This window comes from Salvelinus fontinalis, chromosome 22 (assembly GCF_029448725.1).
Source record: "Salvelinus fontinalis isolate EN_2023a chromosome 22, ASM2944872v1, whole genome shotgun sequence".
NCBI classification, from domain to species: domain Eukaryota; kingdom Metazoa; phylum Chordata; class Actinopteri; order Salmoniformes; family Salmonidae; genus Salvelinus; species Salvelinus fontinalis.
In genome coordinates, this window is record NC_074686.1 from 29,250,404 (window position 1) to 29,263,154 (window position 12,751).

Here is a 12,751-nt window from a genome sequence, read left to right on the forward strand (position 1 = left end):
TCAGCATGCCAATCGCATGCTCCCTCAAAACTTGAGATATATGTGGCATTGTGTTGTGTGACAAAACTGTACATTTTAGTGACCTTTTGACCCCAGCACAAGGTGCACCTGTGTAATGATCATGCTGTTTAATCAGCTTCTTGATGTGCCACACCTGTCAGGTGGATAGATTATCTTGGAAAAGGAGAAATGCTCACTAACAGGGATGCAAAATTATTTGTGCACAAAATGAGAACCTTTTGGTGCGTATGGAACATTTCTAGGATATTTTATTTCAGCTCATAAAACATGGGACCAACACTTTACATGTTGCGTTTATATTTTTGTTTAGTGTAATATTTCTTTAACCATCTTGTTTGAATCAGTACTCATTTGTGGTCACAAATGTTTTATTGTCAGTTACAATGCAGTGTTAAGTGAATAGAAGTTATTCAAAAGAAATTAATTTGTTTTCAACAACATGTCTACACCATTCAAAGCAATTTTTTTATTACTAATGTCAAATAATTGCTACAAAACCTTTAACCCTTAAAACTAGCCATCAAGATGAACAATTAAAGTAAATAAAAGTGTAGAAACATTTCAAAAGCAAAATTCCAACAGAAATACATTTAAGCTCAAATCAATACAAATATTTTTGCACATGGTGGTTCTACTGTAAAATCACTTTTTCCTTGCCACAAGCTCCAGGAGAGTGGAGGTGATTTTGTCTAGGCTGGTGGACTGAGGGACACCCATCCTGTACCCCCGCTCCCAGTGTATTGGGGGTGTAGGATTGAATGGATTGTGAAGATCCCCTGGAGGTGGGTAATCATGAGGGTACATCGGCCCCTGACACCTCTCGTGGGGGTATGCCATTAGCTCCTCTGGACGAGCATGAGATTGTGGGTACATCTCAACATGCCCAAAGACCTCTGAAAGAAGGATGATGTAGATGTGGAATTATTTAAAAAAAAAAATAATAATAAAGTCCCACAAACAGATAAACAAAATGACTGTAATGAACTTCTGCAATTTTGTTGCGAGAAACATGCACACATAATTTACCTTCATATTGAGCTCTCCTCTCCATTCTCATGTCTGTGTCTCTGTAAGGGTCCTGTAGGCTCTCTGGTTTGTAGCGCTCCTGTGAGCGTTCCTTTGAGTGTCTGGGAGGATGGCCTTCGTAATGTCTTTCCTCTTGCACTTCTCTGTAGTTTCCTTCATAGCCATCTCTGGGATATTCCAGGTGATCCTTGCTCATGTGATTATATTCTTTGGAAATTACTGTTGGATGTAGGCTTTCGTACTACAGTTGAAATGAGGGAAGGACCATCTTACTTACATAAACCAACTTTTTTTAAAGTTTCAGAGAAGAGGAAATGTTTGCATTCTCACGTCAGCCTATATCCATTCATCGTCAACTGACATCCGTAAAGCAACGGCGCAACATGCTGCGCAACACAATGAATACCTACCGCAGGCATTACCGCTGTCTTCTCATATTTTTTGTCTTGGAACTCTTTCAGAAGGTTACACAGCTTGTCCTTCAGGAAGTTGGCCTCGTCCACATTCTCAACCTGTATGTTATTCTAGAGGGAAAGCAAGTACATTAAAGAACATGGTCAGTTAAATAAGAAAGTTTCTCGTCCCAAAAGTCGTCAACTAAAGGCTATGGCTATGACAGTTGTCTTTGTGCAAAAGGTATGGTATTTTGATTGGTGTTACTCCTCTTATTAGGATCTTACCAGTACATCCAAAACATTCCCAGTGCCTGGAGTTTCCTCTACCATCGGTCTGGATCCTGCTACTCCTTGATAAGCACCCTAAACAATTAGAATAAGGTACTCAATATCACAGTAAGACATTACATAGACCATTAACAAACTTTAGCAATTGTCAGTTGCGGCAGGTAGCCTAGTGGTTAAGAGCGTTGGGCCAGTAACAAAGGTTGCTGGTTCAAATCCCGAGCCGACTAGGCAAAATCTGTCAACGTGCCCTTGAGCAAGGCACTTAACCCCATTGCTCCTGTAGGTCACTCTGGATAGGAGTGTCTGCTGAATTACTGAAATGTAAAACATTTAAAAATGTCAGTTGCGCTTAGAAGAGGGCTCCCGAGTGGCGCAGCGGTCTATGGCACTGCATCGGTGCTTGAAGCGTCCCTACCAACACCCTGGTTAGATTCCAGGCTGTATCACAACTGGCCGTGATTGGGAGTCCCATAGGACGGCGCACAATTGGCCCAGTGTCGTCCGGGTTTTGCCGGTGTAGGCCGTCCTTGTAAAGAAGAATTTGTTCTTAACTGACTTGCCTAGTTAAATAAAGGTTTAATTAAAAACATTGTCTATATACCTGTGGCTTGGCAAAAGGTTCTGACCTTCTATTGTCATCAGCTTGCCTGGAGGGAAAAAGATTTTGTACGAATCATTAGCGTAATAGTAACCAAAACATCTTTTACCTCAGGATGTAATGATGGAGAAGTTTAACACGTGGTGATATGTAAGTGTGAATAAGTACACTAACTTCAACACGCCCCGATCCTGTTCTGAGGCATCGGAGAACCTGCTCTTTCTCTTCCGTTTCCCGGGGCTCTTGTGGTCATCTGTGGCTCCTTCCAGGAAGCGCCGGAAAGGTTCGGGGATATCTGTTCTCACTCTGCCGCCCTCTGCTGGCCTCTGAGAAGTCCCCCTCTTGCCTGGTGGTCCCATCCCTCGCTCTGTCTCTGGATGCTGCGGACCCCTCCACTCTTGACGAATGGCCTTGACAAGGTCAAACAAATGGTCCCTGCTGCCTTGACCCCCTGTCTCCATTGGTTTCTCCATTTGATTTGGGAACCTCAAGTCTTCGTCAGCAGCTCCTTGCCCTTCTGGCCCCTTGGGGTAGCCACGGCCATTTGGATCCCTATCGAGAGATCGCATACGAGGGTTGCCTTCTGGATAGGCTGGCCCATGTTGTTCCTCAGGGTACGCCCTGCGTTGCGCCTCCTCAAGGTATCCGCTTCTACGGGGATCCTCGGAGTAAGGGTCTTCATGAACAGATGGTCCGTGGGCTGCCCTTCCATGGGCGTGTTCAAAGCAGAGAGGAGCTTTGTCAGGATAGGCACGTTCAGGAGGAAATTCCTGCGGATAGGCCGGAACATGAGGATAGCTCCTCCCATGTGGTGATTCATCTTCTCGAAAGGCCCGGTCCTTAGAAGCTTCAGCAGCATGAAATGTTCTACGGAGAACCTCATCAGAATAGAACTGTTTGAGAGGATCATTCGCCGGGTAGACACTCCTGCGTGGAGGTTCTTCATGGTATGCTTGGCGATGAGCGATTTCCTCTTGGTGGCCTGGCCTTCTAACACCCTCCAAGAACTCTTGTCTACGCATGTCCTCCAAATAATCCTGACCATGGATTTGTTCTTCAAGGTAGTGATCCCTTCTACGAAGATCATCCTCCATAAACTCCCGTCTACGAAGGTCATCTTCATGATAGCCTGCTCTACGAAGCTCGTCTTCCTCAAAACTACGCAGACTGGGGTCTCCTCCCCTCAGGTAGACCTCTCGCCCTGCCCCGGACAATAAGTAAGGATCGTCTTCATGGAATGGAGGTCTATATAGATCATCTTCAGGACGGCCTCCTCTGTGGTGGTACTCCCCGTCCGGGAAATCCATCCTCCCTGGATGCAGGTTTCCTTCCCGCCTCATGTCTGATGGATGAGAAAGTGTTGGTTTTGGCTGATTCTTGGCCTCTCTTTCTTTCGGGGGAACTGAAAAAGGGAAAATAACATTGTCAACGTTTTCTGTTTGATATTGGACAAGTTGAGAATAAACACTATTAGTTCAATGACTCATGGCTGGCAAATGTTTAGTTTAGATTTTTTTTGTATTTATTTCTGATTTAACTAATAGACGTGTCAAAAAAAAATCTGAAAAGATCTTACCGCTAGAAATGTTCGATTTGTCCACCTTTCGTTTTTTCTTTAAGACCTAAAATAAAAACCAAAGATTAGGATTAGAAGATTTCAAATAGAACACAAATAACACTTGTATGTAGACTGGTATGTAGACCTACAGTGGCAGGTAGCCTAGTCGTTAAGATCGTTGGCCAGTAACCAAAAGGTTGCTGGTTCAAATCCCCGAGCTGACTAAGTAAAAACAATCTGTTGATTTTCACTTAACACTAATTGCTCCTGTAAGTCGCTCTGGATAAGATCGTCTGCAAAATGACTAAAATATAAATACAAACTCTTGTCAATAAGCAGGTACCTTACCAAGGGGAATCCTATAGTCATCATGACTTACCTTTGGACTTCCTTGACCATTCTGTCTTTCCACAATCTCCGCCATGGCTCGTAAAGCCTTCCCTGATTGATCCAGGACATTGGTACTGTCCCATGTCGCCAAGTCTTTCCTTTTCAAATCCTAGAAAAAAGTACATCAAGCATCACTATATTTAAGATCCTGACCATCATGATCCTTGCTTAGCTTTAATAAAACGTCCAGCAAGAAAGGGGATCATGCATGAGACGCATATCCAGGTAATGCCAGTAAATCACCTCCTTACCAGGTAATTCTGTCGATGTCTGCGACCAATTAAATGATTGACCATGTTGGGTAAGGATGCCTCCAGATCGCATAATCTGCAGATGTATCTGGGGCCAGGCTGACGGTCATAGGAGACTGGCATCACCTCCTCCAGAAGACTCAAACCTGACATGAAGAAATGAGACGCACAGGTCAGAAAGGGACACTTTAAACCGACAACTCTCTCTTAACCACTTTTGACCCAGTTCACTTCTACAAGTATATGCTCTTTGGGCACCAACTTGGAAGTTATAATTTTGTGTTGAATTAGACATGGTTTTAAAATACAGTAGTTACCGATGATTGGCTCATCAAGTTTCAGGTATTTGAGGTATTGTTTGATATCCGTGAAATTTGGTAACTCATGATCCCTGGTAGCCCGTCCTGTGAGACCCACAACATCAGAAGTTAGAGATCAATGCCACAATCAATGATATGGTCTTTAGATGACAAATAGTGCTTGAACAGACTACAGCTGTAAAAACTTAAATCTTAGCACCGGAAAAGTCAATAATTCACATACATACAGTGGGGTCCGGAATTATTGACACCCTTGATAAACCCTAGCAAAAATGACTCAAATAAATATACTGATCTATATTGTATGCAACAAAAAGGGAAATTATATTATGCTAATACAATTGCTCAGATAAAGATTACTTGAAATAATACAATCATTTTCTTTCAAAAGTAGGGGTCAAAATCGATATTCCTGTTTTCAATAGTTTTTCTAAAATGTTTAATGAGTTGTAAAACACATTGGGAGGGATCTTAGACCATTCCTTTATACAGAATCCTTCCAGGTCCTTCATCTGTGTGTATGAACTGCTCTCTCTCCAGTTCAACCAACTGCATTCAAGTGCTTGTTTTCACAAATGGTTAAAATTCATGGATAACCTGGCCATCATTATCCATGCGTGATATACGTTACGGATACATACCGAGATGGATTGGTCTGCTGAAAGGAAATGGTTCGAGTCCTTCAGACATTCCCCTCAGACTGCGAGTCACCACCAAGAGACTGGCGTTTTCAAGTGTTTCTTGCGGCGTTCCTTCACCAAAATTAGCCATAGAAATTGCAATGACCCCACAGCGCAGAAATCCCATTTCTGACAACTGCAGCAAAACCTGAAGTAGCTGTGTGTCCAAGGGGAATGAACTGCAAGCCTAATAGAATTGAGTCTCTTCAAAGAGATTGAAGCATGTTTACCAGGGACAGGATTACGCAATGTTTGTCTAATATCTCAGCCAATTTTATTTTTTGCACACTGACCTGTGAGAATAGCAGACACAGCTCAACAGATCCACTGTTAAGTCTTGCGTCTTACGGTCTGTGCAATGTAGAACTCTTGAAGTGTCCATTAGGACATTCGATTGCAGGAAAATAGAAGGCAGTCGAGGAATAGCGATGCAAATCACCATAGCGGTGACCATTCATGTGTACGGCCCCCTTGCTGTTAACTCAAGTTCATACGATATATACAGTTTAAGCTTTTTAACATTGTTCACAAATAAAAGGAAAATACTTCTGCGCCAAAGGCCAGCCGAAACAGTTGTAAGGTAAGGTAACATTCAAGTGTGCATACCGATAGCTACAAGAGTGAGCACAATGCAAAGAGTCCCGTTTTTCTTTAGCAAGTGTGTGAAGGCTGTGGGACCACATGACTGCGGCCTCAGAAAAGGTGCTTTTCACTCGGAAACATATCACCCAAAGTGTGGATGTTTTCAGTCCTCAGTGCGGAAACATATCACCCAAAGTGTGGATGTTTTCAGTCCTCAGTGCGGAAACATATCACCCAAAGTGTGGATGTTTTCAGTCCTCAGTGCGGAAACATATCACCCAAAGTGTGGATGTTTTCAGTCCTCAGTGCGGAAACATATCACCCAAAGTGTGGATGTTTTCAGTCCTCAGTGCGGAAACATATCACCCAAAGTGTGGATGTTTTCAGTCCTCAGTGCGGAAACATATCACCCAAAGTGTGGATGTTTTCAGTCCTCAGTGCGGAAACATATCACCCAAAGTGTGGATGTTTTCAGTCCTCAGTGCGGAAACATATCACCCAAAGTGTGGATGTTTTCAGTCCTCAGTGCGGAAACATATCACCCAAAGTGTGGATGTTTTCAGTCCTCAGTGCGGAAACATATCACCCAAAGTGTGGATGTTTTCAGTCCTCAGTGCGGAAACATATCACCCAAAGTGTGGATGTTTTCAGTCCTCAGTGCGGAAACATATCACCCAAAGTGTGGATGTTTTCAGTCCTCAGTGCGGAAACATATCACCCAAAGTGTGGATGTTTTCAGTCCTCAGTGCGGAAACATATCACCCAAAGTGTGGATGTTTTCAGTCCTCAGTGCGGAAACATATCACCCAAAGTGTGGATGTTTTCAGTCCTCAGTGCGGAAACATATCACCCAAAGTGTGGATGTTTTCAGTCCTCGGTGCTCGGGGTGGGAGAATGGGATAACGCATAGAACTCGATTAGCCACTTGCACTAAGCAAGGGACTTTGCTAAATCACATGACTGGTTAAGGGCTGTGTGATTGCTGGCAGGCCAGTTGTGGGCCAAAGCCTTCACTGCATTCGCACTTAGGTGTTCCCTATATAGAGAGGCCTTTAAAAAAAGTGATTGAGGGGCTTTCCAATTCCATTGCCAGGTCCTCCTCTTAAAAGCATAGAGAACAATGTCCTTTGGATGTTTATTTTCCTCTGTTCAGCTAGCATCTTCCAGTACATAGAGAACAGGAGAACCACATACTTACTTAGACTCAAATCCCAGTTCACAGATTTGGATCCAATTAATTGGTGTGAAATTTTATTCCACATACAGACACATTTACTTTAGTCTTAATGGTTTCAGGTGGTAGACTGCAGACATACTATGGTTTAATGACCTGTTGAAATCCACCGGTGAGCATGGACTTATTCCATTCTTATTTCAGCAAGAGCCAGCTAGATTGGTTTGACAAAAACAGCTATTTTTTTGCAGTAACCAACAATAAAGTTCTGTTTCTCTCATATCAATGAGTGGACATCACACGAAATGGGAAGCACATTTTGTACATAATCAGGTGCAGATATACAGTACTAGTCAAAAGTTGACACACCTACTCATTCAAGGGTTTTTTCACTATTTTCTACATTGTAGAAAATAGTGAAGACATCAAAACTATGAAATAACATTTGGAATCATGTAGTAACCAAAGCATTTAAACAAATCTAAATAAATGTTATTTGAGATTCTTCAAGGTAGCCATCCTTTGATGACAGCTTTGCACACTCTTGGCATTCTCTCAACCAGCTTCACCTGGAATGCTTTTCCAACAATCTTGAAGGAGTTCCCACATATGCTGAGCACTGTAGGCTGCTTTTCCTTCACTCTGCAGTCCGACTCATCCCAAACCATCTCAGTTGGGTTGAGGTCTTGTGATTGTGGAGGTCAGATCATCTGATGCAGCACTCCATCACTCTCCTTCTTGGTCAAATAGCCCTTACACAGCCTGGAGGTGTGTTGGGTCATTGTCCTGTTGAAAAACAAATGATAGTCCCACTAAGCGCAAACCACATGGGATGGCGTATCACTTCAGAATGCTGTGGTAGCCATGTTGGTTTAGTGTGCCTTGAATTTGAAATCAATCACAGACAGTGTCACCAGCAAAGCACCCCCACACCATCTCCATGCTTCACAGTGGGAATCACACATGCAGAGATCATCCGTTCACCTACTCTGCGTCTCACAAAGACACAGCGGTTGGAACCAAAAAACAGATTTCCACCGGTCTAATGTCCATTGCTTGTGTTTCTTGGCCCAAGCAAGTCTCTTCTTCTTATTGCTGTCCTTTAGTATTGGTTCCTTTGCAGCAATTCGACCATGAAGGCCTGATTCACGCAGTCTCCTCTGCACAGTTGATGTTGAGATGTGTTTCTTACTTACCAAACCTACCTTGTCACAACACAACTGATTGTCTCAAATGCATTGAAACAGGAAAGAAATTCCACAAATTACCAAGGCACACCTGTTAATTTTTGGGCCTAGTGGTTAGAGCGTTGGACTAGTAACCGAAAGGTTGCAAGATCGAATCCACGAGCTGACATGGTACAAAATCTGTTGTTCTGCCCCTGAACAAGGCAGTTAACTCACTGTTCCTAGGCTGTCATTGAAAAATAAGAATTTGTTCTTCACTGACTTGCCTAGTTAAATAAAGGTAAAATAAATTGAAAAAAATTGAAATGCATACCAGTTGACTACCTCATGAAGCAGGTTGAGTGTGTGCAAAGGCCATCAAGGCTATTTGGTTAACACTTTTTTGGTTACTCCATGATTTCATAGTTGATGTCTTCGCTATTATTTGATCATGTAAAAATAAAAATAAAACCTGCAAAGAGTAGGTGTGTCCAAACTTTTCACTGGTACTGTATGTTCACAGAAACTGCTACCATGTGAAGCTATGGTACTGCTCTCTCTCTCTCTGAAGGTAGCGTCAATAATGCAAAGCAAACAGCAAAATAGGACTGATTTCCCCAACAACCAAAAGCATGGTTAGTGATATCCAGGATTCTTGGAACATCCCTACCCTAGAGCTGGGACGATAAACCCGAAAATGTTTGACATCGATCATCGCAAGCATTTTGCTGACATCGTTCATTACGATAAGTAGCTTATACAAGAGAAATGTGAAGTTTGAAAAGAAAGTTTGCTAATATGTGTGATTGTTAATGGGACAATTGATGGCTGCAGCCATCAAACTAGTAGTAGTTTATAGGATAATAAATAAACTGGTGGACATTAATGTTACACTTATTGTTCCATTTATATGAGCAGATACTCTGAGCACATGGTCTTGCATCACACATCTGATCTGAGGTGCTGCATGGTGCTCATCGTGGCAGCTTCATATCGCAGTCTCAGTTTAATTGAATTTTACTCAACAAAAATGACTATGTACCAACCCTTCCATACAACCTCTCTGCAACGTGCACTAACGCTATTGGCACATAGCGTAGTGAGCCTGTTTGAAACTTTGAACTTCCTTAACCTCTGCCAGAAGGAAGGGGCAGCAACAAGACACTTACAGAGGTCCAAGCTCATCATCGACAATCAGTGAGTGAAGGGAAGATGAAATTACTTACCAGTAGAAACCAGGTGGTCCTCTTTCTGTCAGGAATGAAGGGAGACGCAACCGAGAAAAACAGGTTCAGTTAAGTCAATCAGCAATGGATCAGCAGGTAACTGGTTGGTGTAACCAGAAACCTTGCTATCAGAACTACAGATAAAGATGGGGTTAGGACCCGGGACGGAATCACATGCACACCATACACATATAATAGGAAGCCACACCTAAAGCTCGAGGTGCACTGATGGGCCATTTGGGAGTGATACTATACATCCCAATCTTGACTCTGACCTGGACCTTACCTGCCCCTCTTAATTTAGTACCTATACTTCCGTTGTTTGGGTTTGACACAAACTTAGCAACTGGGTGTCTTCATTTGATTTGAAAGCTTAAAAATATTGAGTACATTATTGGAATTTGTCCGTTTGCTCTGTCCATCCTCTTATGATCACTAGCTCATTGTAATGCGAAATTGTGGTTTGAAAACTATGAAATATCCCCAAGAGGCATACAACGACTGAAGGAGGAATGTGGTTACTATAATTTCTAGCGTCAGAAAAATTCCAGTGGAAGACACTCAGCATGCTTCAGAGGTGAATAAGATCCATGATACTGTGGTGACAAAGTCCTGTAGGTAAGTTAAGAGCGAATCATGAATTTGTATACTAAACCAGAGCGTGCAGATCTGGTGTATATAAAAAAAGAATGAACAATATTCCAATTGAGACTAGTGAATAGCGTTGTACAGAGTTCACTTGTCTCACTTAACAGGAGCGAACGGTACTTCTTATATAATCAGTTATAAAGGACATTTTTGTTTTCGATATTAATCACGAAGAGACCCAAGCAGGAAGACAAGACATAGGTGTCCCTTCTCGAGATGATCTGCTTTTGAGGGCAAAAAGATCAGTCTTTGGAGCAGCAGTGAAGCTGAAGCGGAAAGTCAAGTTGTTCCATTAGAATGAAACATGGGGATTGAAGAACCAAACCTAGCATGACGACAAAAGTAGTCTCAACTTTGCATGGGAAAAGTAAAGGGATTCATTTGATCCTTTAAAGACAAGCCTAGACATAGTCCTCTGTAGCTCAATTGGTAGAGCCTGGCGCTTGCAATGCCAGGATAGAGGGTTCGGTTCCTGGGACCACCCATACGTAAAAAATGTATGCAAGCATGACTAGGTTGCTTGCGTCTGCCAAATGACATATAACATTAGACCATTTTTCCTTCTGCCAAATGACATATTATAATATTAGACCATTTTCCCTTCTGCCAAATGACATATTATAATATTAGACCATTTTCCCTTCTTCCAACTCTCTCTACAGTCCAATATTCCCACAAGTTGTCATGCCGATTCAAACCCAGCGATATCCATCAGTATTTTACAGCACCTAGACAGGGGACATCTCCAAGCGTCATGAATACGGCACAGAGTAAAAATGGAAATCGGTAAGTTCCAAAGTCAACACCTTTCCAAGAAGAATATGACCACCATTTTGCCTCTCGTGGTTTCTGTTCAACCATGACGCAACATGAAAAAGTATATTGTTGGCACACTCCCATCTTAAGGTTGTTACTGGGAGCAAGAGGAATCAAGAGATAGCAGAATTACACTGAAACAGTTCCAGTGTGCACATATTTGTTACACATCAAGAGGTTTTAGATGCTTCCTGGTGATTTGTTCGTTCATTCTTGTTTGCGTGGTGCCATTTTCATCAAGAATATTCACTAAAACAAGAGTTTTATGGAAAATACTGTACCATAAATTAGGTGCACCAGAAGGTGGTGGTACACCAAAGGTGAAGCAAAGATTAACTTTATTTAAGCCTTGCTGGTTATTTGTGCAAGCAGTATGAAGCCATCTGGAAAGAGGAAAAATACCATACGAGAACACAAGTGAACAATAGCTGCTTTCTGGAAGCTCTTGAAGAACACAAAACACAGTACCTTCATTCTGGAAAGAAGAGGTTAATAACAGAGGACTGTGTAATTCCATGGTAAAGTTATCATGCTGAGACTTATTTTTCAATTGTATACCAAACAAATACCTTTATTTCTATGGTTTGTTAAACTTTGAACTCTATGGATGCACAAGGACTACTTAACAATTTCCACAGAAAATTTGACAAAAACACATTTACAGGAAGAACTGTGTGGATAAGAGAATATAACTGAGGGAGATTTTACCGTAACCCGTCAAAAAAAATAATCCAGTATTTTGTTTTACTGTGTAAATTGTTCAAGTAGTCAGTATGCATAGAGTTGTATGGTTTGTTAAACTTTGAACTCAATGGTTGTGTTGGCATACATTTTTAAAGTGAAAAAATAAATAATCACAAGTCTGTAATTCCATCACCATGGAATTGCCCCATTCAGCACATCCTCCTGCTTGAAATTGATAACTATTTTTAAACTTACCGTTGTGATTGATTTTGTGAACAGGAATTTTACTCATGATTTGTCTTGACCTTATTACTCTAGTAGCTAGAAGATGGTAACAGATCGTTGTGACTTAAGTAGTTAAAATATTTGACTGCAACTTTGCTTCTTACCCTCATGTGTAGTACTGTAGTCCGGTGGATTTTATACAGGGTTTCACCCCTTATGGATCTGGTGCAGATCTGAAAAATAGAAGGTTCTTTATGATGTGGTGGTGGGGGGGGGGGGCTAGCCTAGTAACGTCGTTAGCTTATTACAAACATAATTTAGTTTATTGTGCCTAGGCTACATTCAACGTTACTTACATCACAATCAATGTAGTCCTCGACATTAGAATCATCGTATGTCGTTTCTAAACCTTCCATTGTTGCCCCGGAAATTTGAAATGTAGCCACTTACCTAGCTAGCTGAACCGAGCTAAAGATACCCTGTAGCTAATGGATAAACCACTCTGTTGTTAGTAAACGAACGTTAGCTGATGGGTGACTAACCAGCTAATGCTAATTTGGCAAGGTTAAAAGACAACCGTATTTCACACAGTATAAACAAGACCGTTTTTGCAAACTAGCATTATTCTTCGATCAAATAAAAGCGAAAAATGGCTTGCTGGCTTTTAGAAACCCACTTCCTGTTTAATCTGGTTGACCAACAT

At 41.8% G+C, this 12,751-nt stretch overlaps 1 protein-coding gene across 3 annotated transcripts; it reads right to left on the reverse strand.

Annotated features, from left to right (window-relative positions):
* Nucleotides 1-251: 251 nt before the first annotated feature.
* si:ch211-13c6.2 (uncharacterized protein LOC100000125 homolog) lies at nucleotides 252-12,751 on the reverse strand. 3 transcript variants are annotated; one of them, XM_055877090.1, is made up of 13 exons: nucleotides 12,405-12,751; nucleotides 12,213-12,281; nucleotides 9,676-9,700; nucleotides 4,845-4,931; nucleotides 4,528-4,673; nucleotides 4,266-4,385; nucleotides 3,905-3,950; nucleotides 2,503-3,730; nucleotides 2,332-2,377; nucleotides 1,728-1,805; nucleotides 1,458-1,571; nucleotides 1,048-1,288; nucleotides 252-914 (listed from the first exon to the last, which is right to left on the reverse strand). In XM_055877090.1, exons 1-13 carry the CDS (start codon nucleotides 12,462-12,464, stop codon nucleotides 664-666), a joined length of 2,511 nt encoding a protein of 836 aa, XP_055733065.1. In that variant the 5' UTR covers nucleotides 12,465-12,751; the 3' UTR covers nucleotides 252-663. The 3 variants fall into 3 exon arrangements, with proteins under 3 accessions (XP_055733065.1, XP_055733066.1, XP_055733068.1); XM_055877091.1 differs by lacking the exons at nucleotides 9,676-9,700; nucleotides 12,405-12,751 and having other exon boundaries at nucleotides 12,213-12,267; XM_055877093.1 differs by lacking the exons at nucleotides 4,845-4,931; nucleotides 9,676-9,700; nucleotides 12,405-12,751.